Genomic DNA, 24784 nt, shown 5'->3' on the forward strand with positions numbered 1-24784 from the left:
GGAATCGCTGAGAGCGGTCATTGCAAGCCTGGAAGGGGGGGATTTTATGGTGTCTCTGGACATAAAGGATGCATACCTTCATGTCCCCATTTATCCACCTCATCAGGCGTACCTCAGATTTGTGGTACAGGATTGTCATTACCAATTTCAGACATTGCCGTTTGGTCTCTCCACGGCGCCGAGAATATTTACCAAGGTAATGGCGGAAATGATGGTACTCCTGCGGAAGCAAGGGGTCACAATTATCCCATACTTGGACGATCTCCTCATAAAAGCGAGGTCAAGAGAGCAGTTGCTGATCAGCGTAGCACGCTCTCTGGAAGTGTTACGGCAACACGGCTGGATTCTGAATATTCTAAAGTCGCAGTTGGTTCCTACGACTCGTCTGCCTTTCCTGGGCATGATTCTGGACACAGGCCAGAAAAGGGTTTATCTCCCGATAGAGAAGGTTCAGGAACTCATGACAATGGTCAGGGACCTATTAAAACCAAAACAGGTGTCAGTGCATCACTGCACTCGAGTCCTGGGAAAGATGGTGGCATCATACGAGGCCATTCCCTTCGGCAGGTTCCATGCGAGGACCTTTCAATGGGACTTACTGGACAAATGGTCCGGATCACATCTTCAGATGCATCGGTTAATCACCCTATCCCCCAGGGCCAGGGTGTCTCTCCTGTGGTGGCTGCAGAGTGCTCACCTTCTCGAGGGCAGCAGATTCGGCATTCAGGACTGGGTCCTGGTGACCACGGATGCAAGCCTCCGAGGGTGGGGAGCAGTCACACAGGGAAGAAATTTCCAAGGTCTGTGGTCAAGTCAGGAGACTTGCCTTCACATCAACATCCTGGAACTAAGGGCCATTTACAACGCCCTACGTCAAGCAGAGACCCTGCTTTGCGGTCAACCAGTTCTGATTCAGTCAGACAACATCACCGCTGTGGCTCATGTAAACCGACAAGGCGGCACAAGGAGCAGGGTGGCGACGCGGAAGCCACCAGAATTCTTCGCTGTAAGCGCACTGTCAGCAGTGTTCATCCCAGGGGTAGACAACTGGGAAGCAGACTTCCTTAGCAGGCACGACTTCCACCCGGGGGAGTGGGGACTTCATCAAGAAGTCTTCGCACAGGTTGCAAGTCGGTGGGAACTGCCACAGGTGGACATGATGGCATCCCGCCTCAACAAGAAACTACAGAGGTATTGCGCCAGGTCAAGAGACCCTCAGGCGATAGCTGTAGAAGCCCTGGTGACACCGTGGGTGTTCCAATCGGTCTATGTATTTCCTCCTCTTCCTCTCATACCCAAGGTGTTGAGAATCATAAGAAAAAGAGGAGTGAGAACAATACTCATTGTTCCGGATTGGGCAAGAAGGACTTGGTATCCAGATCTGCAAGAAATGCTCACAGAGGACCCGTGGCCTCTTCCTCTAAGACAGGACTTGTTGCAACAAGGGCCCTGTCTGTTCCAAGACTTACCGCGGCTGCGTTTGACGGCATGGCGGTTGAACGCCGGATCCTAGCGGAAAAAGGCATTCCAGATGAGGTCATTCCTACGCTGATAAAGGTTAGGAAGGACGTGACAGCTCAACATTATCACCGTATATGGCGAAAATATGTTGCTTGGTGTGAGGCCAGGAATGCCCCTACGGAGGAATTCCAGCTGGGCCGTTTCCTTCACTTCCTACAGTCAGGAGTGACTTTGGGCCTAAAATTGGGTTCCATTAAGGTCCAGATTTCGGCCCTATCCATTTTCTTTCAAAAAGAGCTGGCTTCTCTACCTGAAGTTCAGACGTTTGTGAAGGGAGTGCTGCATATTCAGACCCCTTTTGTGCCCCCGGTGGCACCTTGGGATCTTAACGTGGTGTTGAGTTTCCTGAAATCCCACTGGTTTGAACCACTCAAAACGGTGGAATTGAAATATCTCACGTGGAAGGTGGTCATGCTACTAGCATTGGCTTCGGCTAGGCGTGTGTCAGAATTAGCGGCTTTGTCACATAAAAGCCCCTATCTGGTTTTCCATGCGGATAGAGCAGAATTGCGGACCCGTCCACAATTTCTGCCAAAAGTGGTTTCATCCTTTCATATAAACCAACCTATTGTGGTGCCTGTGGCTACTACTGACTTGGAGGATTCCGAGTTACTTGATGTGGTCAGGGCTTTGAAGGTTTATGTAGCCAGAACGGCTAGGGTCAGGAAAACAGAATCTTTGTTTATCCTGTATGCTTCCAACAAGCTTGGTGCTCCTGCTTCAAAGCAAACTATTGCTCGCTGGATCTGTAACACGATTCAGCAGGCTCATTCTGCGGCTGGATTGCCGCTGCCAAAATCAGTTAAGGCCCATTCCACTAGGAAGGTGGGCTCTTCTTGGGCGGCTGCCCGAGGGGTCTCGGCATTACAGCTGTGCCGAGCGGCTACTTGGTCAGGATTAAACACTTTTGCAAAAATTCTAAAAGTTTGATACCCTGGCTGAGGAGGACCTTGTGTTTGCTCATTCGGTCCCCAGCATCCACTAGGACGTTAGAGAAAATAAGATTTTACTTACCGGTAAATCTATTTCTCGTAGTCCGTAGTGGATGCTGGGTGCCCGTCCCAAGTGCGGACTTCTTCTGCAATACTTGTATATAGTTATTGCTGCAATAAGGGCTATGTTATTGTTGCATCAGGGTTGAACTGATGCTCTGTTGTTGTTCATACTGTTGACTGGGTAAGTTTATCACAAGTTATACGGTGTGATTCGTGTGGCTGGTATGAGTCTTGTCCTGGATTTCCAAAATCCTTTCCTTGTACTGTCAGCTCTTCCGGGCACAGTTTCTCTAACTGAGGTCTGGAGGAGGGACAGAGGGAGGAGCCAGAGCACACCAGAATCTAAATTCTTTCTTAAAGTGCCCATGTCTCCTGCGGAGCCCGTCTATTCCCCATGGTCCTTACGGAGTCCCCAGCATCCACTACGGACTACGAGAAATAGATTTACCGGTAAGTAAAATCTTATTATTTCCTGCTCACTGTGCTAGGCGCAACAAACAACTTTCCCACCTGTGGGACACAGATGTCCCTTTAAACGGGAGCCGGACCGTCCCGCCTAAACTGGGACAACTAGAAGGTATGAACAAACAAGTGCTAGCACATAAACCACAAACATGACTTAGGAGGATTTCCCTGAAAACAAAAGTGTATAAGTGTGGAAAATATAACCCGTGTTGCTTTAATTACCTTTGGCAACTCCCATTCAGAGCGTGAGCCGTCAGCAGTGTAGTAATATGGTCTGCCTTGCTCGTCCACGTGTTTCATCCACTGTAAATGGTTATACAGGTTAAAAACAGGCACAGGCATGGAATTACATTTTCTAAAACTGATGCCTCCCGTACACTGTGGACAAGCAGACATTCCTAGGACAAACAAATATTTACTACCGTATGTAATGTCACTAGTTCCTAGAAAACAGCGAGGCTGCATTCTCAATAGAATAACCAACACAATGGTGGCTGCATCCAGGAGATAAGACTCGCATGACGAAGGGTCATGGACAAAGAGCTTACAACGCTAAATATTAAACTAAAGCTGCAGTTAGACGGTACAAAAAGGGGTTGAGATTACCTAAAGCAGGCATGTCCAAACTGCGGCCCTCAAGCTGTTGAGAAACTACACATCCCAGCATGCCCTGACACAGCTTTAGCATTCTCTGACAGCAAAACGGTGTCAGGGCATGCTGGGATATGTAGTTTCACAACAGCTGAAGGGCTGAAGTTTGGACATGCCTGACCTAAAGGATTAAAAAAAAGGGGCAGACTATGTGGTTCAAGTGGTTCTTGTCTGTCGTCCAATTCTATGTTTCTATGTTACAATATGAAATGAGTAATACGCAGCCTTGGCTATCCATAAACACCCAGAATATGCGCCACTACTTATTAGCATTCAGTATTAACTTCTAACCTATAATTACAAGTAGTAGACTTATTCCCTATACAAAACAATATTGAATCCAGTGAACTCAGATTTCGACATGCGCAGATAAAACACAATAATCTAATGCATTTAAGTTGGTTAATAGAAGTCAAAGATCTCTTTTAAGAAAAACAGTCCTATTACACTAGATAATAAAAAACAAAACCACACCGACTGATCGCTATGGACAAACTCAACTAAGTCTATGAACTAGCTCTAGGCAAATGTCATTATTTTCTATGCGGGAACTCAAACATTTCATATGTCAAATTCAAAGTTTCTTTTGAAGTTGCTACATCTGGTGCAACAGACTATAAAACGGACACTCGGGAAGTTGAGATGTGCCACATAGCAAGACGTTTTTGCACGCATGGCTTTCACACAGGCAACAGTCGCATAACATAGAAGTGTAGGAAAGAATCGGAAGTACCTTCTCATTGGTTTGGTCATTGATAAAGAATGTATGACCATGCTGATCCAATTCTTCTGACCAACCCTTGGGAGGAGAACCATACAGACTATCTGATTGACTGTCACAAGTGTTGTGAAAATTTTCTTCTGCTGAAAGTTGCTAGAAAGAGTTGGAAAAATTTGAGCCAATACAGAAAGAAGCTGATCCGTAGCATTATGGAAATGAAAATATCACCTGGATCAGTCCAGGAAAAGTAAGCAAAGGAAAAGGGATCACTGAAGAAAAAATTGGTTCTATCATTCCGCATAATAATAATTATACATAGATACTCCCAGATACTGGTCTACAAGCCGCAGAGTTGTTGGCCAGCAGGCTGAAGAAACAGTGCTAACTTGAAAACTTACACAACAGTGTAAGAATTTTAGAACGAATCAAATTGTATCTTATTTAGCTTTTTTTTTTTTACAGTGACTTTTCCCTTTACTTACTGTAAACAATAACAGTGCTATAAAGAGGAGGTTCAGATTAAAGACATTTAGCAAATTACTTTTTAATCCATGGCTCCAAAGAATAATAAAGTTTTTAAAATATTACAGTATGGTTGGTGCCTTATGGTTGAAATAAAGCATATCAGCGTCTAAGTAGCACAAGGGGCTGAATAAGTGGCCACCGTCAAATGGATGACTGTGTGGTTTGTACTTGTGTTCCTGCAACTTGCCTTATTTCTAGGTTCTTTTGTGCGTTCCAAATTTTTATATAATAAAAGGTAGAGCTGTTAATTTCCACTGCTCCGGAGTATAGGGTGGTGTTCAGTTTGCTGGCTGTCGGGAGCCCGGCGCACAGTATACCGGCGCCGGAATCCCGACAGCCGGCATACCGACACTTTATCTCCCCCTTGGGGGTGCATGACCCCCCCCCCCCCCCCGGAGGGATAATAAATAGCGCGTCGAGCGCAGCGAGCCCGCAAGGGGCTCCACGCTGTCGGTGTGCCTAAATATAGTTCATAGTACTAAATATAGTTGTATCCAAAGCTCACCCTGCAGCATCCAAGGGCAATTAAAATAATGGGGGGGGGGGGAAGGAGGGGGGAAACGAGACGATTACCTATTAATAATATAAAAACATACCTAAAAAGCACCAAGATACTGTAAATAACAAATCTAAGCAAAGCAATTAGTAAAAGTTGCAGGAAAGTATGTACAAGCCAATAAACATTATAGCTATTAGGAAACCCAATATAGAGGTCTGAGCATGGTGTCTAGTCGGACAGATCAACTGTCTGCCGAGCTATGTAACAGTAAATCAATCAAAGCTAGGGAGAGGGCTAAGGGCTGGGGAGATTTTTAGTTACTTGATTGCGAGCAATCACTGTGTGCTTACCAGTCATTTTGGATCACCTTGTTTTGTTATGGGCAATATTACATAAATGCTTTCTCAAATTGTGCAAGGAAACTTTCCACAGTGAGTAGCAGCCCCAGAGAGTACAAAAGGCAAGCAATTAATTGCTATAATATGAGGGAGTGCATTGTTGATGTGTGTAGTGATGCATGCTGGGATGCTAATTGCATTCAGGGAAGTTACAGCAAGAAAGAGAAAAATGTCATTCATTTTAGGGTAATAAATCACTTCCAGTTAATTGTATAAAATCCCACTATTGCTATGTTGCATCAGTCACAGTGTGACTAATCTCTGACTATAAACCATGTACACAAGAATGCAGGTAGGGCTTACCAAAAAAAAAAAAATATTACATTTCTGCTCAAAGTAGTTAATGTGTTAAAAACAGCTTTGAAATGCAATTAATTTCCACCATAAGGTACCATAAAATGAACAATGATTTGGAAATCATTGTCTTCCCAACTACTTATGTGGATTTAAGAGGATTTAGAAAAATAAATAAATGAGATTAAAAAGCCAACCTTAAGAGGCCCATACATAGGCAAGTATCGGGCCATTTCCCTGTATGGTCGATGGCAGAAACCCAACATGTTAGAAATCCTTGATTAGCCTATTCCAACCTAAAAAATGATTGGAACCGGAGAGTCTAAGATTTCTAACATGTAGGATTTTGCCGTGATCATCATAGTCCGCCGATCTGTGGACTGGAATCGCCAGAACAGGAAAATCGCCAATTGGATGTATGGCCCGCAAAAGATGCATACAGATTACACACACAAGCGCATTTCTCGAACAAAGGTATGTTACATATTTATTATAAATAAAAAAAAAAAAACAGAACAAAAGTGAGCTAATTGCAAATCCGGCACGGTATAATATTACAGGTAACATCAATTCTAGGCTTGGCAGCACACATTAGTCCATTACTGCACCCTCAACATTATTAGTATTACAGTTTCTGCACAAATCTATGACTAGCAAGAAAAAATAAGAATTTACTCACCGGTAATTCTATTTCTCGTAGTCCTAGTGGATGCTGGGAACTCCGTAAGGACCATGGGGATTATACCAAAGCTCCCAAACGGACGGGAGAGTGCGGATGACTCTGCAGCACCTAATGAGCAAACTCAAGGTCCTCCTCAGCCAGGGTATCAAACTTGTAGAATTTAGCAAATGTGTTTGAACCCGACCAAGTAGCAGCTCGGCAAAGTTGTAAAGCCGAGACCCCTCGGGCAGCCGCCCAAGAAGAGCCCACCTTCCTCGTGGAATGGGCTTTTACAGATTTAGGATGTGGCAGTCCAGCCGCAGAATGTGCAAGTTGAATCGTACTACAGATCCAGCGAGCAATAGACTGCTTTGAAGCAGGAGCACCCAGCTTGTTGGGCGCATACAGGATAAATAGCGAGTCAGTTTTCCCGACTCCAGCCGTCCTGGAAACATAGATTTTCAGGGCCCTGACTACGTCCAGCAACTTGGAATCCTCCAAGTCCTTAGTAGCCGCAGGCACCACAATAGGTTGGTTCAAATGAAAAGCTGATACCACCTTAGGAAGAAATTGGGGACGAGTCCTCAATTCCGACCTATCCATATGGAAAATCAGATAAGGGCTTTTACATGACAAAGCCGCCAATTCTGACACACGCCTGGCCGAAGCCAAGGCCAACAGCATGACCACTTTCCACGTGAGATATTTTAGTTCCACGGTTTTAAGTGGCTCAAACCAATGTGACTTAAGGAAATCCAACACCACGTTGAGATCCCAAGGTGCCACTGGAGGCACAAAAGGAGGCTGAATATGCAGCACTCCTTTAACAAACGTCTGAACTTCAGGCAGTGAAGCCAGTTCTTTTTGGAAGAAAATCGACAGAGCCGAAATCTGGACCTTAATGGAACCTAATTTGAGGCCCATAGTCACCCCTGACTGTAGGAAGTGCAGAAATCGACCCAGCTGAAATTCCTCCGTTGGGGCCCTTCTGGCCTCACACCACGCAACATATTTTCGCCATATGCGGTGATAATGGTTTGCGGTCACCTCCTTCCTAGCTTTAATCAGCGTAGGGATGACTTCCTCCGGAATGCCCTTTTCCTTCAGGATCCGGCGTTCAACCGCCATGCCGTCAAACGCAGTCGCGGTAAGTCTTGGAACAGACAGGGTCCCTGCTGCAGCAGGTCCTGTCTGAGCGGCAGAGGCCATGGGTCCTCTGAGATCATTTCTTGAAGTTCTGGGTACCAACCTCTTCTTGGCCAATCCGGAACCACAAGTATAGTTCTTACTCCTCTCCTTCTTATTATTCTCAGTACCTTGGGTATGAGAGGCAGAGGAGGGAACACATAAACCGACTGGAACACCCACGGTGTCACTAGAGCGTCCACAGCTATCGCCTGAGGGTCCCTCGACCTGGCGTAATATCTTTTTAGCTTTTTGTTGAGGCGGGACGCCATCATGTCCACCTGTGGCCTTTCCCAACGGTGTACAACCATTTGGAAGACTTCTGGATGAAGTCCCCACTCTCCCGGGTGGAGGTCGTGCCTGCTGAGGAAGTCTGCTTCCCAGTTGTCCACTCCCGGAATGAACACTGCTGACAGTGCTAACACATGATTTTCCGCCCATCGGAGAATCCTTGTGGCTTCTGCCATCGCCATCCTGCTTCTTGTGCCGCCCTGACGGTTTACATGGGCGACCGCCGTGATGTTGTCTGACTGGATCAGCACCGGCTGGTGTTGAAGCAGGGGTCCTGCCTGACTTAGGGCATTGTAAATGGCCCTTAGTTCGAGAATATTTATGTGTAGGGAAGTCTCCTGACTTGTCCATAGTCCTTGGAAGTTTCTTCCCTGTGTGACTGCCCCCCAACCTCGAAGGCTGGCATCCGTGGTCACCAGGACCCAGTCCTGTATGCCGAATCTGCGGCCCTCTAGAAGATGAGCACTCTGCAGCCACCACAACAGCGACACCCTGGTCCTTGGAGACAGGGTTATCAGCCGATGCATCTGAAGATGCGATCCGGACCACTTGTCCAACAGATCCCACTGAAAGATCCTTGCATGGAACCTTCCGAATGGAATTGCTTCGTAAGAAGCCACCATCTTTCCCAGGACTCGCGTGCAGTGGTGCACCGACACCTGTTTTGGTTTTAGGAGGTCTCTGACTAGGGATGACAACTCCTTGGCCTTCTCCTCCGGGAGAAACACTTTTTTCTGTTCTGTGTCCAGAACCATCCCCAGGAACAGTAGACGCGTTGTAGGAACCAGCTGCGACTTTGGTATATTCAGGATCCAGCCATGCTGTTGTAGCACTTCCCGAGCTAGTGCTACTCCGATCAACAACTGTTCCCTGGACCTCGCCTTTATAAGGAGATCGTCCAAGTACGGGATAATTAAAACTCCCTTTTTCCGAAGGAGTATCATCATTTCGGCCATTACCTTGGTAAATACCCTCGGTGCCGTGGACAGACCAAACGGCAACGTCTGGAATTGGTAATGACAGTCCTGTACCACAAATCTGAGGTACTCCTGGTGAGGAGGGTAAATGGGGACATGCAGGTAAGCATCCTTGATGTCCAGTGATACAATGTAATCCCCCTCGTCCAGGCTTGCAATCACCGCTCTGAGCGATTCCATCTTGAAATTGAACCTTCTTATATAAAAGTGTTCAAGGATTTTAAATTTAAAATGGGTCTCACCGAACCGTCCGGTTTCGGTACCACAAACATTGTGGAATAGTAACCCCGTCCTTGTTGAAGGAGGGGTACCTTGATTATCACCTGCTGAGAATACAGCTTGTGAATCGCCTCCAGCACTGCCTCCCTGTCCGGGGGAGCTGTCGGCAAGGCAGATTTGAGGAAACGGCGAGGGGGAGACGTCTCGAATTCCAGCTTGTACCCATGAGAACTACCTGTAGAATCCAGGGATCCACCCGTGAACGAGCCCACTGGTCGCTGAAGTTCTTGAGACGGCCCCCCACCGTACTTGGCTCCGCCTGTGGAGCCCCAGCGTCATGCGGTGGACTTAGAGGAAGCGGGGGAGGACTTTTGTTCCTGGGAACTGGCTGTATGTTGCAGCTTTTTCCCTCTACCTCTGCCTCTGGGCAGAAAGGACGCGCCTCTAACCCGCTTGCCTTTCTGGGGCCGAAAGGACTGTTAATGATAATACGGTGCTTTCTTTGGCTGTGAGGGAACATGGGGTAAAAATGCTGACTTCCCAGCTGTCGCTGTGGAAACGAGGTCTGAGAGACCATCCCCAAACAACTCCTCACCCTTGTAAGGCAAAACTTCCATGTGCCTTTTAGAATCTGCATCTCCTGTCCACTGCCGAGTCCACAATCCTCTCCTGGCAGAAATGGACATTGCGTTTATTTTAGATGCCAGCCGGCAAATATCCCTCTGTGCATCTCTCATGTATAAGACAGCGTCTTTAATATGCTCTACGGTTAGCAATATAGTGTCCCTGTCTAGGGTATCAATGTTTTCCGACAGGGAATCTGACCACGCAGCTGCAGCACTGCACATCCATGCTGAAGCAATAGCCGGTCTCAGTATAATTCCTGAGTGTGTATATACAGACTTCAGGATAGCCTCCTGCTTTCTATCTGCAGGCTCCTTTAGGGCGGCCGTGTCCGGAGACGGTAGTGCCACCTTTTTTGACAGACGTGTGAGCGCTTTATCCACCCTAGGGGATGTCTCCCAACGTGACCTGTCCTCTGGCGGGAAAGGGTACGCCATTACTAACTTTTTAGAAATTACCAGTTTCTTATCGGGGGAAGCCCACGCTTCTTCACACACTTCATTTAATTCATCAGATGGGGGAAAAACCACTGGTAGCTTTTTCTCCCCAAACATGATACCCTTTTTTGTGGTACCTGGGGTAATATCAGAAATGTGCAACACATTTTTCATTGCCGTAATCATATAACGAGTGGCTCTATTGGAATGTACACTAGTCTCATCGTCGTCGACACTGGAGTCAGTATCCGTGTCGACATCTGTGTCTGCCATCTGAGGTAGTGGGCGTTTTAGAGCCCCTGATGGCTTTTGAGACGCCTGGGCAGGCACGGGCTGAGCAGCCGGCTGTCCCACATCTGCTATGTCGTCAAACCTTTTATGTAAGGTGTTGACACTGTCGCGTAATTCCTTCCACATGTCCATCCATTCAGGTGTCGACCCCGCAGGGGGTGACATCACATTTATCGGCACCTGCTCCGCCTCCACATAAGCCTCCTCATCAAACATGTCGACACAGCCGTACCGACACACCGCACACACACAGGGAATGCTCTGAGGACAGGACCCCACAAAGTCCTTTGGGGAGACAGAGAGAGAGTATGCCAGCACACACCAGAGCGCTATATAATGCAGGGATACACACTACACACAGTGATTTTTCCCCTATAGCTGCTATAATACACAGTTTTGCGCCTCAATTTAGTGCCCCCCTCTCTTTTTTACCCTATTGAGCCTGGAAACTGCAGGGGAGAGCCTTGGGAGCGTCCTTCCAGCGGAGCTGTGAGAGGAAATGGCGCCAGTGTGCTGAGGGAGATAGCCCCGCCCCCTTCACGGCGGACTTCTCCCGCTTTTTTCAGGATATTTTTGGCAGGGGATTTTACACATATATAGTCTTACTGACTATATTATGTGTTTATTTGCCAAGCTAAGGTATTTTTATTGCAGCCCAGGGTGCCCCCCCCAGCGCCCTGCACCCATCAGTGACCGGAGTGTGTGGTGTGCATGGGGAGCAATGGCGCACAGCTGCAGTGCTGTGCGCTACCTTAATGAAGACCGGAGTCTTCAGCCGCCGATTTCCTGGACGTTCTTCTTGCTTCTGGCTCTGCAAGGGGGACGGCGGCGCGGCTCCGGGACCGGACGACCGAGGCTGGGCCTGTGTTCGATCCCTCTGGAGCTAATGGTGTCCAGTAGCCTAAGTAGACCAAGCTAGCTGCAAGCAGGTAGGTTCGCTTCTTCTCCCCTCAGTCCCTCGTAGCAGTGAGTCTGTTGCCAGCAGATCTCACTGAAAATAAAAAACCTAAATATACTTTCTTTCTAAGAGCTCAGGAGAGCCCCTAGTGTGCAACCAGCTCGGCCGGGCACAAAATTCTAACTGAGGTCTGGAGGAGGGGCATAAAGGGAGGAGCCAGTGCACACCAGGTAGTCCTAAATCTTTCTTAGTTGTGCCCAGTCTCCTGCGGAGCCGCTATTCCCCATGGTCCTTACGGAGTTCCCAGCATCCACTAGGACGTCAGAGAAATAAGAATTTACTCACCGGTAATTCTATTTCTCGTAGTCCGTAGTGGATGCTGGGAACTCCGTAAGGACCATGGGGAATAGACAGGCTCCGCAGGAGGCTGGGCACTCTAAAGGAAAGATTAGGTACTATCTGGTGTGCACTGGCTCCTCTCTCTATGCCCCTCCTCCAGACCTCAGTTAGGGAAACTGTGCCCGGAAGAGCTGACACAAGGAAAGGATTTGGAATCCAGGGTAAGACTCATACCAGCCACACCAATCACACTGTACAACTTGTGATAACCATACCCAGTTAACAGTATGAACAACAACTGAGCCTCACTCAACGGATGGCTCATAACAATAACCCTTTAGTGAAGCAATAACTATATACATGTATTGCAGAGAGTCCGCACTTGGGACGGGCGCCCAGCATCCACTACGGACTACGAGAAATAGAATTACCGGTGAGTAAATTCTTATTTTCTCTGACGTCCTAGTGGATGCTGGGAACTCCGTAAGGACCATGGGGATTATACCAAAGCTCCCAAACGGGCGGGAGAGTGCGGATGACTCTGCAGCACCGAATGAGCAAACTCAAGGTCCTCCTCAGCCAGGGTATCAAACTTGTAGAATTTAGCAAATGTGTTTGAACCCGACCAAGTAGCAGCTCGGCAAAGCTGTAAAGCCGAGACCCCTCGGGCAGCTGCCCAAGAAGAGCCCACCTTCCTTGTGGAATGGGCTTTTACTGATTTAGGATGCGGCAGTCCAGCCGCAGAATGTGCCAGCTGAATCGTGCAACAGATCCAGCGAGCAATAGTTTGCTTTGAAGCAGGAGCACCCAGCTTGTTGGGTGCATGCAGGATAAATAGCGAGTCAGTTTTCCTGACTCCAGCCGTCCTGGAAACATAAATTTTCAAAGCCCGGACTACGTCCAGCAACTTGGAAGCCTCCAAGTCCCGAGTAGCCGCAGGCACCACAATAGGTTGGTTCAAATGAAACGCTGATACCACCTTTGGGAGAAATTGGGGACGAGTCCTCAATTCTGCCCTGTCCATATGGAAGATCAGATACGGGCTTTTACATGACAAAGCCGCCAATTCTGACACACGCCTAGCTGAAGCCAAGGCCAACAGCCGACCACCTTCCACGTGAGATACTTTAGCTCCACGGTCTTAAGTGGCTCAAACCAGTGTGATTTCAGGAAATCCAACACAACGTTAAGATCCCAAGGTGCCACTGGAGGCACAAAAGGGGGCTGAATATGCAGCACTCCCTTAACAAACGTCTGAACTTCAGGCAGTGAAGCCAGTTCTTTTTGAAAGAAAATAGATAGGGCCGAAATCTGGACCTTTATGGATCCTAATTTTAGGCCCATAGTCACTCCTGACTAGGAAGTGCAGGAATCGACCCAGCTGGAATTCCTCTGTAGGGGCCTTCCTGGCCTCACATCAAGCAACATATTTTCGCCATATACGGTGATAATGTTTTGCTGTCACATCTTTCCTAGCCTTTATCAGCGTAGGAATAACTTCATCCGGAATGCCCTTTTCCGCTAGGATCCGGCATTCAACCGCCATGCCGTCAAACGCAGCCGCGGTAAGTCTTGGAACAGACAGGGCCCCTGCTGTAACAGGTCCTGTCTGAGAGGCAGAGGCCATGGGTCCTCTGAGATCATTTCTTGTAGTTCTGGGTACCAAGTTCTTCTTGGCCAATCCGGAACGATGAGTATAGTTCTTACTCCTCTCTTTCTTACTATCCTCAGTACCTTGGGTATGAGAGGAAGAGGAGGGAACACATAAACCGACTGGTACACCCACGGTGTCATTAGTGCGTCCACAGCTATCGCCTGAAGGTCCCTTGACCTGGCGCAATATTTTTTTAGCTTTTTGTTGAGGCGGGACGCCATCATGTCCACCTGTGGCAGTTCCCAGCGATTTACAATCTGTGTGAAGACTTCTTGATGAAGTCCCCACTCTCCCGGGTGGAGGTCGTGCCTGCTGCGGAAGTCTGCTTCCCAGTTGTCCACTCCCGGAATGAACACTGCTGACAGTGCTAGCACGTGATTCTCCGCCCATCGAAGAATCCTTGTGGCTTTTGCCATTGCCACCCTGCTTCTTGTGCCGCCCTGGCGGTTTACATGGGCGACCGCCGTGATGTTGTCTAACTGAATCAGTACTGGTTGGTTTTGAAGCAGGGGCTCTGCTTGCCTCAGGGCGTTGTAAATGGCCTTTAGTTCCAGTATATTTATGTGTAGTGAAGTCTCCAGACTTGACCACTGTCCTTGGAAGTTTCTTCCCTGAGTGACTGCCCCCCATCCTCGGAGGCTTGCATCCGTGGTCACCAGGACCCAGTCCTGTATGCCGAACCTGCGGCCCTCGAGAAGATGAGCACTCTGCAGCCACCACAGCAGAGACACCCTGGCCCTTGGGGACAGGGTGATCAACCGATGCATCTGAAGATGCGATCCGGACCATTTGTCCAACAGATCCCACTGAAAGATCCTTGCATGGAACCTGCCGAAGGGAATTGCTTCGTAAGAAGCCACCATCTTTCCCAGGACTCGCGTGCAGTGATGCACCGACACCTGTTTTGGTTTCAGGAGGTCCCTGACCAGAGATGACAATTCCTGGGCCTTCTCCACCGGGAGAAACACCTTCTTCTGTTCTGTTTCCAGAATCATGCCAAGGAAAAGCAGACGCGTCGCAGGAATCAGCTGCGACTTTGGGATATTCAGAATCCAGCCGTGCTGTTGCAACACTTCCTGAGAGAGTGCTACGCTGACCAACAACTGCTCTCTGGACCTCGCCTTTATGAGGAGATTGTCCAAGTACGAGATAATAATAACTCCCTTCTTCCGAAGGAGTATCATCATTTCGGCCATTACCTTGGTAAATATTCTCGGTGCCGTGGTCAGGCCAAACGGCAATGTCTGGAATTGGTAATGACAGTCCTGTACCACAAATCTGAGGTACTCCTGGTGAGGTGGGTAAATGGGGACATGCAAGTAAGCATCTTTAATGTCCAGCGACACCATAAAATCCCCGTCTTCCAATGACCGCTCTGAGCGATTCCATTTTGAACTTGAATTTCTATATATAAGTGTTCAAGGACTTTAAATTCAGAATGGGTTTCACCGAACCGTCCGGTTTCGGTACCACAAACATTGTGGAATAGTAACCCCTTCCCTGTTGAAGGAGGGGGACCTTGATTATCATCTGCTGGAGGTACAGCTTGTGAATTGCCGCCAGTACTACCTCCCTTTCCCTGGGAGCAGCTGGCAAGGCAGATTTGAGGTAACGGCGAGGGGGAGTCGCCTCGAACTCCAGCTTGTATCCCTGAGATACAATTTGTACAGCCCATAGATCCACTTGTGAGCGAACCCACTGGTCACTGAAGTTTCGGAGACGCGCCCCCACCGCACTTGGCTCCACCTGTGGAGCCCCAACGTCATGCGGTGGACTTAGTGGAAGCAGGGGAGGATTTTTGTTCCTGGGAACTGGCTGCCTGGTGCAGCTTCTTTCCTCTACCCTTGCCTCTGGCCAGAAAGGATGCTCCTCTGACCCGCTTGCCTTTCTGAGGCCGAAAGGACTGCCCTTGATAATACGGTGCTTTCTTAGGCTGTGAGGGAACCTGAGGCAAAAAAGTCGACTTCCGAGCTGTTGCTGTGGATACGAGGTCCGAGAGACCGGCCCCAAACAATTCCTCACCCTTATAATGCAAAACCTCCATATGTTTTTTAGAATCAGCATCACCTGTCAACTGCCGAGTCCATAATACTCTCCTGGCAGAAATGGACATTGCATTAATTCTAGATGCCAGCAGGCAAATGTCCATCTGGGCATCCCGCATATATAAGACGACGTCTTTTATATGTTCGAGGGTTAGCAAAGCAGTATCCCTGTCGAGGGAATCAATGTTGTCTGACAGGGTATCAGTCCATGCTGCTGCAGCACTACACATCCAGGCTGAAGCAATAGCAGGTCTCAGTAGAGTACCAGAGTGTGTATACACAGACTTTAGGATAGCTTCCTGCTTTCTATCCGCAGGCTCCTTTAGGGCGGCCATATCCTGAGACGGCAGTGCCACCCTTTTAGATAAGCATGTGAGCGCCTTGTCCACCCTAGGGGATGTTTCCCAACGTAACCTATCCGTTGGCGGGAAAGGGTACGCCATCAGTAACCTCTTAGAAATCACTAGTTTCTTATCAGGGGAACTCCACGCTTCTTCACACAATTCATTTAACTCATCAGATGGGGGAAAAGTCACTGGCTGCTTTTTCTCCCCAAACATAATACCCCTCTTGGTGGTAACCGGGTTAATGTCAGAAATGTGCAATACATCTTTCATTGCAGTAATCATGCATCGGATAGCCTTTGTAGACTGTACATTTGTCTCATCCTCATCTACACTGGAGTCAGACTCCGTGTCGACATCTGTGTCTACCATCTGAGCTAGTGGGCGTTTATGAGCCCCCGACGGCTTCTGAGTCGCCTGGGCAGGCGCGGGCTGAGACCCCGGCTGTCCCAAGACTGCTGCGTCATTGAACCTTTTATGTAAGGAGTTGACACTGTCGGTTAAGACCTTCCACATATCCATCCAATCAGGTGTCGGCCCCGTCGGGGGCGACACCACATTTATCTGCCCCTGCTCCGCCTCCACGTAACCCTCCTCATCAAACATGTCGACACAGCCGTACCGACACACCGCACACACACAGGGAATGCTCAGACTGAGGACAGGACCCCACAAATTCCTTTGGGGAGACAGAGAGAGAGTATGCCAGCACACACCACAGCGCTATATAACACAGGGATTCACACTATAAATTTATGTGCCCCCCCTCTCTTTTTTACCCTTTTTGTATCAGGATACTGCAGGGGAGAGCCTGGGGAGCTGCTTCCAGCGGAGCTGTAAAGGGAAAATGGCGCTGGTGTGCTGAGGAAGAAGGCCCCGCCCCCTCAGCGGCGGGCTTCTGTCCCGCGTTTTCTGTAACTTAATGGCGGGTTTTTTTACACATATACAGTTAACAGACTGTATTATGTGTATTTTATGCCAAAAGGTATTATAATTGCTGCCCAGGGCGCCCCCCCCAGCGCCCTGCACCCTACAGTGACCGGAGTGTGTGGTGTGCTGTGGGAGCAATGGCGCACAGCTGCAGTGCTGTGCGCTACCTTAATGAAGACAGGAGTATTCTGCCGCCGATTTCATCGCTTCTCTTCTGTCTTCTGGCTCTGCAAGGGGGACGGCGGCGCGGCTCCGGGAACGGACGATCGAGGTCAGGCCCTGTGTTCGAACCCTCTGGAGCTAATGGTGTCCAGTAGCCTAAGAAGCACAAGCTAGCTGCAAGCAGGTAGGTTTGCTGCTCTCCCCTCAGTCCCACGTAGCAGCGAGTCTGTTGCCAGCAGATCTCACTGAAAATAAAAAACCTAAATATACTTTCTTTTCTAGCAAGCTCAGGAGAGCCCACTAGGAGCACCCAGCTCTGGCCGGGCACAGATTTTAACTGAGGTCTGGAGGAGGAGCCAGTGCACACACCAGATAGTACCTAATCTTTCTTTTAGAGTGCCCAGTCTCCTGCGGAGCCCGTCTATTCCCCATGGTCCTTACGGAGTTCCCAGCATCCACTAGGACGTCAGAGAAAATGTATTGATGTTGCTGGCTGTGATGTGCCAGTCCATAATGGAATATTGAGGCCATCGTGTTAAAGTAAATCGCCCCCTATAGCTCAAATATCTGCAGTCCTGGAAATCTAAAGTTTTTGTATGCATATACTATCCTCATACATCTTTGCTGCAGTCACACCAAACAGCCGCTCTTAGCACACCAGGTCGCACGAGACTCTTCTAGCATTGGGTGTCTTTATTGGCAAACATGTGCCTTAGTCACAACAAAATGTGTATAGGGTGCATGAGGAGACTGTGCCGATTAATTTGATATATGTCACTTGTATATCTGTGTGCAAACGAGTCTCTGAATCTGTATATGAAGTGCTACAATGTAGCAGCCACAGCTTTTTTCCCAGATACAACTTCTATTCAGCTCCGTATACAGCCTCAGTCACACACAATATATAAGTGTCATATCACATAATCAGCTCAGTCTCCTCAACTAAGACGCATTTTCAGCAAAAAAAATAAAATAAAAAGCCGCCCAACATTACCAGAGTTATGCGGGACCTCGGCTCACTCATGCCGGGGATCTTGCGCTGCATGGCGTACTGAGGCTAGATGTATGCGAATGCATCTGTATTTTTAGGCAGCTTGTACAGTATTGTTCAGAACAATAAAGTGTCAGATTAAGAAAGCGGTTTAAATCAGTTTGGTTAAAAGGTTTAGTCCAGGAATATAAAAGAAAAAAATATTTTTATTTATTTATCATTTCGCATTGAACAACTGAATCTACATGAACTGTACACGTGACTCAAATATACCTCTTAAAAGGGCTTAATTAATTTCTATACAATAGTACAATATGCAGTAATTAAATGGTAGAAGTGAAACTGCGACCGATTGTGAGACTTGCCTGTGGGCTGAATCGGTCCCAGAACTCCTATTTTACCATAAAACTGGATGATCTCACTTTCAGCAGTATACGAATACTAAGAATTATTTCTCCCAAACAGTTCACTAAGAAGCACCTCATGCATGCCTTACAGGCTGAAAGAATGTTTTACTCTACTACGAGTTGCTACTGAATAAAAGATCTTAAACTTTACTCAGGGGTGTAGTATGGTATGCCGGCGGCCGGGCTCCCGGCGGCCAGCATACCTGCGCCGGGATCCCAACCGCCGGCATACCGACAGCTGGGTAAGCGCAAATGAGTCCTTTGCGGGCTTGCTACACTCCCCACGCTGTGGGCACTTATTTATTCTCCCTCCAGGGGGGTCGTGGACCCCCAAGAGGGAGAAAAGTTGTCGGTATGCCGGGTGTCGGGATTTCGGCGCCGGTATACTGTGCGCCGGGATCCCAACAGCCGACAAACTGAACACCACCCTTACTCAGACCCCGAGATCCAGAAGACAACCTCAGCCTGACAAAACGTTCATCTATGGCTGTCAGCTTCCGCAACAGTTACAGATCATTGGAGCACGTGGAGGCCACACACACTACTGAGCCTCATTTTGACTTGTTTTAAGGACATTACATCAAAGTTGGATCAGCCTGTAGTGTGTTTTTCCACTTTAATTTTGAGTGTGACTCCAAATCCAGACCTCCATGGGTTAATAAATTTGATTTCCATTGATCATTTGTGCGATTTTGCTGTCAGCACATTCAACTATGTAAAGAACAAAGTAATAAGAATATTTCATTCATTCAGATCTAGGATGTGTTATTTTAGTGTTCCCTTTATTTTTTTGAGCAGTGTATTTGAAAAGCAGCTATGACTTAAGTTTTGAAAGTATTCTGTGAATGCATAAGTGTCTCTAGGTGATTGGAAAGCAAAACTGGATAGGACGATCATCATACAAAACAACCTGCAGATCACCTGCTGTCAAATGAAAATATTAGGTCATGTCGCAGTCTGATGCAGTGTATGACGTCACTCTGCCGGTAGTCATAAAACACTTCTGTGACATATACCACCTACCTCATGATCTGCCTGAGAAAATGACTCTCCCCTACTTGTCTCTCTTGTGCAGCGCGGCGGTTTCCACGTTCGTTCTTGTGTAGTTTTATTATAATAATAGAAACGTCCAGTGTTATCTTTGTGGGTTTCCCACTCCCCTGTAATTTGGACTGGGGGAGTCTGTGGCTGTGGGGGAAGATTGGACTGAGAAATCTTCAGTTCTTGTAGATTTGCATATACAGGAGAGTCAGATCTTGCAGGAGCAGGAGAGACAGAAAACTGGAGAATAGAAAGCAGAAAGAAAAGTTACCAATTACTGGAGGAGGATTAAGGAGAGATCTAACCATCACACCCCCATCACCATTACCCCCATATTACAAGCAGAAACGCTTTTTCAATCAGGTGTATTTTCAACAGTTTGATTCAGGTAGCTGTATTGTCTCAGATAATTACAAACACTTGGAAGGAAGCGAGAAGATGCCATGTTGCCCGAGTGCAGGCATTCATGCGAAGATCAAAGAGAAAACCAGTATAGAATGTCTATGTTTAGAGACTCGGGGGTATATGCAATTGTGGTCGAATTCCCGAAATTGTCGAATTTCGGGTCATTTTCGACCCAAAAAAAAAATCGCCTATGCAATTCAGTGCTTTCCGACCAAAAAACGGACTTTCAAAATTCGACTTTTTGAAATTCGAATTTTTGCAAATTCGACTTTTCTGCAATGATACAAGTGCTGCAATTCGACCAAAGCATATTCAATTCAAGTTTGGAAATTCGACAGCAGTGCTTTTAGACAGCAAATTCGTCATTTTCAATCCGCCACACTTTGGAGGGTGAAAACAAATAAAAAAAATTTAAACATGTTTTTTTTTGTGTTTTTTTTTGGGGGGGGAATAGCAGATCTATTTATATTAGAAGGGATTAGGTACTTTTTTTTTTTTTTTTTGGAGGCACAAATATTATTTATATATTTTTTAAAATATTATTTTTTTTTTATGCTGGAACAGTGAAATCATAAAAAAAAATGGCGTGGGGTCCCCCCTCCAAAGCATAACCAGCCTCGGGCTCTTCGAGCTGGTCCTGGTTCTAAAAATGCGGGGGGAAAATTGACAGGGGTTCCCCCGTATTTTTAAAACCAGCACCGGGCTCTGCGCCTGGTGCTGGTGCCAAAAATACGGGGGACAAAAAGAGTAGGGGTCCCCCGTATTTTTAACACCAGCATCGGGCTCCACTAGCTGGACAGATAATGCCACAGCCGGGGGTCACTTTTATGCCGTGCCCTGCGGCCGTGGCATCAAATATCCAACTAGTCACCCCTGGCCGGGGTACCCTGGGGGAGTGGGGACCCCTTCAATCAAGGGGTCCCCCCCCCCCAGCCACCCAAGGGCCAGGGGTGAAGCCCGAGGCTGTCCCCCCCCATCCAATGGGCTGCGGATGGGGGGGCTGATAGCCTTTTGTGATAATAAAAAGATATTGGTTTTTCCAGTAGTACTACAAGTCCCAGCAAGCCTCCCCCGCAAGCTGGTACTTGGAGAACCACAAGTACCAGCATGCGGGAGAAAAACGGGCCCGCTGGTACCTGTAGTACTACTGGGAAAAAAATACCCAAATAAAAACAGGACACACACACCGTCGACAGTAAAACTTTATTACACACTACCGACAGACACACACATACTTACCTATGTTCACACGCCGACATCGGTCCTCTTCTCCATGTAGAATCCACGGATACCTGAAAAAAAAAGATCAATATACTCACCTCAGCCATGGTCCAGAGATAAATCCACGTACTTGTTAAAAATAAAAAAACGCAAATACCCGCTCCATAACGGACTGAAAGGGGTCCCATGCTGACACATGGGACACCTTTCCACGAATGAGACCTGTCAGTGACAGCTGTCACAGAAAGGTCTCTAAGCCAATCAGGAAGCGCAACTTCGTTGCGCTCACCTGATTGGCTGAGCGCTGTCTGTACTGTGACAGCGCATCGCACAGCTCCCTCCATTATATTCAATGGTGGGAACTTAGCGGCTAGCGGTGAGGTCACCCGCCGGTCAGCGGCTGACCGGCGGGTGACCCCACCGCTACCCGCAAAGTTCCCACCATTGAAAGTAATGGAGCGGCTTTGCGATGCGCTGTCACAGTACAGACAGCGCACAGCCAATCAGGTGAGCGCCACGGAAGTAGCGCTTCCTGATTGGCTGAAGGGACGTCAGTGACAGGAGTCACGTGATGTCCCGGCATTCGGGAGAAAGGGGTCTGATGTGAAAGCATTGGACCCCTTTCTAGTCCGGTATGGAGCGGGTTTTTGCGTTTTTTTTTTTTTAAACAAGTACGTGGATTTTACTCTCTGGACGTGGATTTATCTCTGGACGCTGGAAGGTGAGTATAATTTTTTCACAGGTACCCTCGGATCGTCGGAGACCGTGGCAGTCGGCGTGTCAACATAGGTAAGTATGTGTGTGTCGGTAGTGTGTAATAAAGTTTTACTATCAAGGTGTGTGTGTCCTGTTTTTATTTGGGTATTTTTTTTCCAGTAGTACTACAGGTACCAGCGGACCCGTTTTTCTCCCGCATGCTGGTACTTGTGGTTCTCCAAGTACCAGCTTGCGGGGGAGGCTTGCTGGGACTTGTAGTACTGCTGGAAAAAACAATATCTTTTTATTATCACAAAAGGCTATCAGCCCCCCCATCCGCAGCCCATTGGATGGGGGGGACAGCCTCGGGCTTCACTCCTGGCCCTTGGGTGGCTGGGGGGGGGGGACCCCTTGATTGAAGGGGTCCCCACTCCCCCAGGGTACCCCGGCCAGGGGTGACTAGTTGGATATTTAATGCCGCAGGGCACGGCATAAAAGTGACCCCCGGCTGTGGCATTATCTGTCCAGCTAGTGGAGCCCGATGCTGGTGTTAAAAATACGGGGGATCCCTACTCTTTTTGTCCCCCGTATTTTTGGCACCAGCACCAGAGCCCGGTGCTGGTTTTAAAAATACGGGGGATCCCTGGCCAATTTTTCCCCTGCATTTTTAGAACCAGGACCAGCTCGATGAGCCCGAGGCTGGTTATGCTTTGGAGGGGGGACCCCACGCCATTTTTTTTCCGGGTTTTTCACGGTTTTTTACCGTTTTTTAAAATCGCGGCAAAATCCGCCAAATCGGCCGATTTTCGCCCGCGACTCTGGCGAATCCGTTTTTCATTGAATATGGTGAATTCCGGAAGCCACCTTCCGGGATTCACCTGTCGAATTGAGTCGAATTAAAAAACGGCGAAAATTGCCGCGAATTCGACCGCAATTGCATATACCCCTTAAACTGCCAGGAGATCTTCCTTTTAACCAATGATCTGTGTGTGTGTGATAGAGATGGTGTCACACAAATACTGTACACCCAATGTCGGTTTTTCAGGACATATACAATATATACAAATGTGCTGCAACGCTTAGTAACCAATGAGATTTTGTGCTTTCATTTCTTACACTGTCCTAAAATAATGACAATTTGAATCTGATGGCTGTGAGGAGGGGATCAGTATGAATTAAGCTGCCCAGACACCTAAAGATTTATTGTCTGATCTGGTAATCTGGTAATGGATGGGAGCACATGACAATTGACCATTTTCTCCCAAACACTGAAAAACAGACAAAAATGGTCAGACAAATTGGTTAAATCCATTTGATTTAACTAATTTGTCTGAATTACCGTTTTTCTCAGTTTTCCTGCATTTTGGAGCAAACGGTCAATTGTCATTTGCTCCCATCCATTACCAGATTTTCGTTCCAACCAGCCAGATCAGACAATAAATCTTTAGGTGTCTGGGCAACTTTACAGATGGTCAGGATGCCGTCCGTCACTATATAGGCAACGGCATCCCGGCCGTCAGTATGCCGCCAGCGGGGCGAACGTAGAGTCCCCTTGCGGGCTGGACACCCATGCGTGGGAATAGTTCCTGTGAGCCGGGATTACGGCTGGCGGCATTGTCAGCAGTCAGAATTCTGGCGTTTTAACTACATCCCTTTAGGGGTTACAGTAAAGCACATTTATACACTTTGCACCATCCTATCCACTAAGCCTACTATACCGCTGATTGGTGTCTGCCCTATCCAGGTATATTGTAGTTATTTTGACAATACCGAAATATCGAAATTATGCAAATTTTACCATATACATTCTAAAACCAAAGCAAAAAACTTTGAATACATGCCAATTACAAGAAATGCTATATTACTATACGCCAATATTTTCTTATTTGGGAAAAAAAAAGGTAAGAACTCAACAAACCTGTTGGCCGCTTCAGTTCATATGTACAGTCTATAGCTTGTATATTTATTTTGTGTGTATATTATATTTCATTTCCCGTACTGTGCTAAAGCTAATTTCTTTTTATATAGAGCAAAAGGCTATTCTAATTATATTAGAACAACAGTTCTACTCAAAATAGTTACAATACAAACTGTGTGCTTAGGGGCCCTGGGGTGTTCAGGACACTTGCAGGGGTGCCTTGGATTGGTGATCCAGGACCAATACAAATTATTTATGGTCCATGTAATAGATAAAAAAAAAAAAAAAAGTGCTAGTGGCTGCCATTCATAAAATATGTGGACAAGCAGAAGCAAATCGTGCCCCTCACCACACTGAACCTAAGGACATATAAACACAATTTACTTAATTTAGATTTTCCTTCTAAATTTCTCAACAGGGTTTTAGCCTAGGGGTGCCGCAAAAAAAAAAAAAATTCTCATACTCTAGGGCGCTGTGATTAAAAAAAATAAAAATAAACGTTTGGGTACCACTGCTATAAGCAAAACCAATATGTCATTCCTCACTGTTCCATCCACTCAGAAAGAAGTCGCTTAAGGGCCATACTCACGGGGAGATGTGTGCCGAGCAAACCGCTCAGCACACATCTCTTCCCCCGCTCAGCACAGCGCGATGTGTGCTGAGCAGGGGGGAGGACACACAGGGGGCCGCTCATTTCAAAATGAGTGATGTGCTAGATTGAGCACCGGTGATAGCGATGCGCGGCAGTATCGCTGGGGGGCATACACACTAGAGTTCCATACTTAAAATCTAAGCAATCTAGTCAGATTGCTTAGATTTTAAGTATGGAACTCTCCTGTGTGTACCCCCCTTAACAGTAGATACTAATTACTGATCAGATTAAGTCATTTTAGAAAAAACATTTCTGTCCAACTCCATTACAATACACTAGAGGTCATCAAAGAGCTCATATGACAAGAATACAAGAATGTAAAACTAC

At 47.4% G+C, this 24784-nt stretch overlaps 1 protein-coding gene across 6 annotated transcripts in view; it reads right to left on the bottom strand.

Moving 5' to 3' along the window:
• The window catches only part of ARHGAP12 (Rho GTPase activating protein 12), a 254644-nt gene that overhangs the window by 82511 nt on the left and 147349 nt on the right, over positions 1–24784 (bottom strand). For 5 of the 6 annotated variants that reach the window (XM_063922071.1, XM_063922070.1, XM_063922074.1 and 2 more), the window contains exons 3-5: positions 19548–19805; positions 4366–4506; positions 3204–3284 (exon numbers count right to left, since the gene is read on the bottom strand). The exons of the other annotated variant lie outside the window; for it this stretch is intronic. In XM_063922071.1, the coding sequence (XP_063778141.1) occupies positions 3204–3284; positions 4366–4506; positions 19548–19805 (480 nt within the window). The remainder of the gene's footprint in view (positions 1–3203; positions 3285–4365; positions 4507–19547; positions 19806–24784) is intronic. 6 annotated transcript variants of the gene reach the window in all.

Source organism: Pseudophryne corroboree, chromosome 5, assembly GCF_028390025.1.
Source record: "Pseudophryne corroboree isolate aPseCor3 chromosome 5, aPseCor3.hap2, whole genome shotgun sequence".
In the NCBI taxonomy this organism is placed as follows: Eukaryota; Metazoa; Chordata; class Amphibia; order Anura; family Myobatrachidae; genus Pseudophryne; species Pseudophryne corroboree.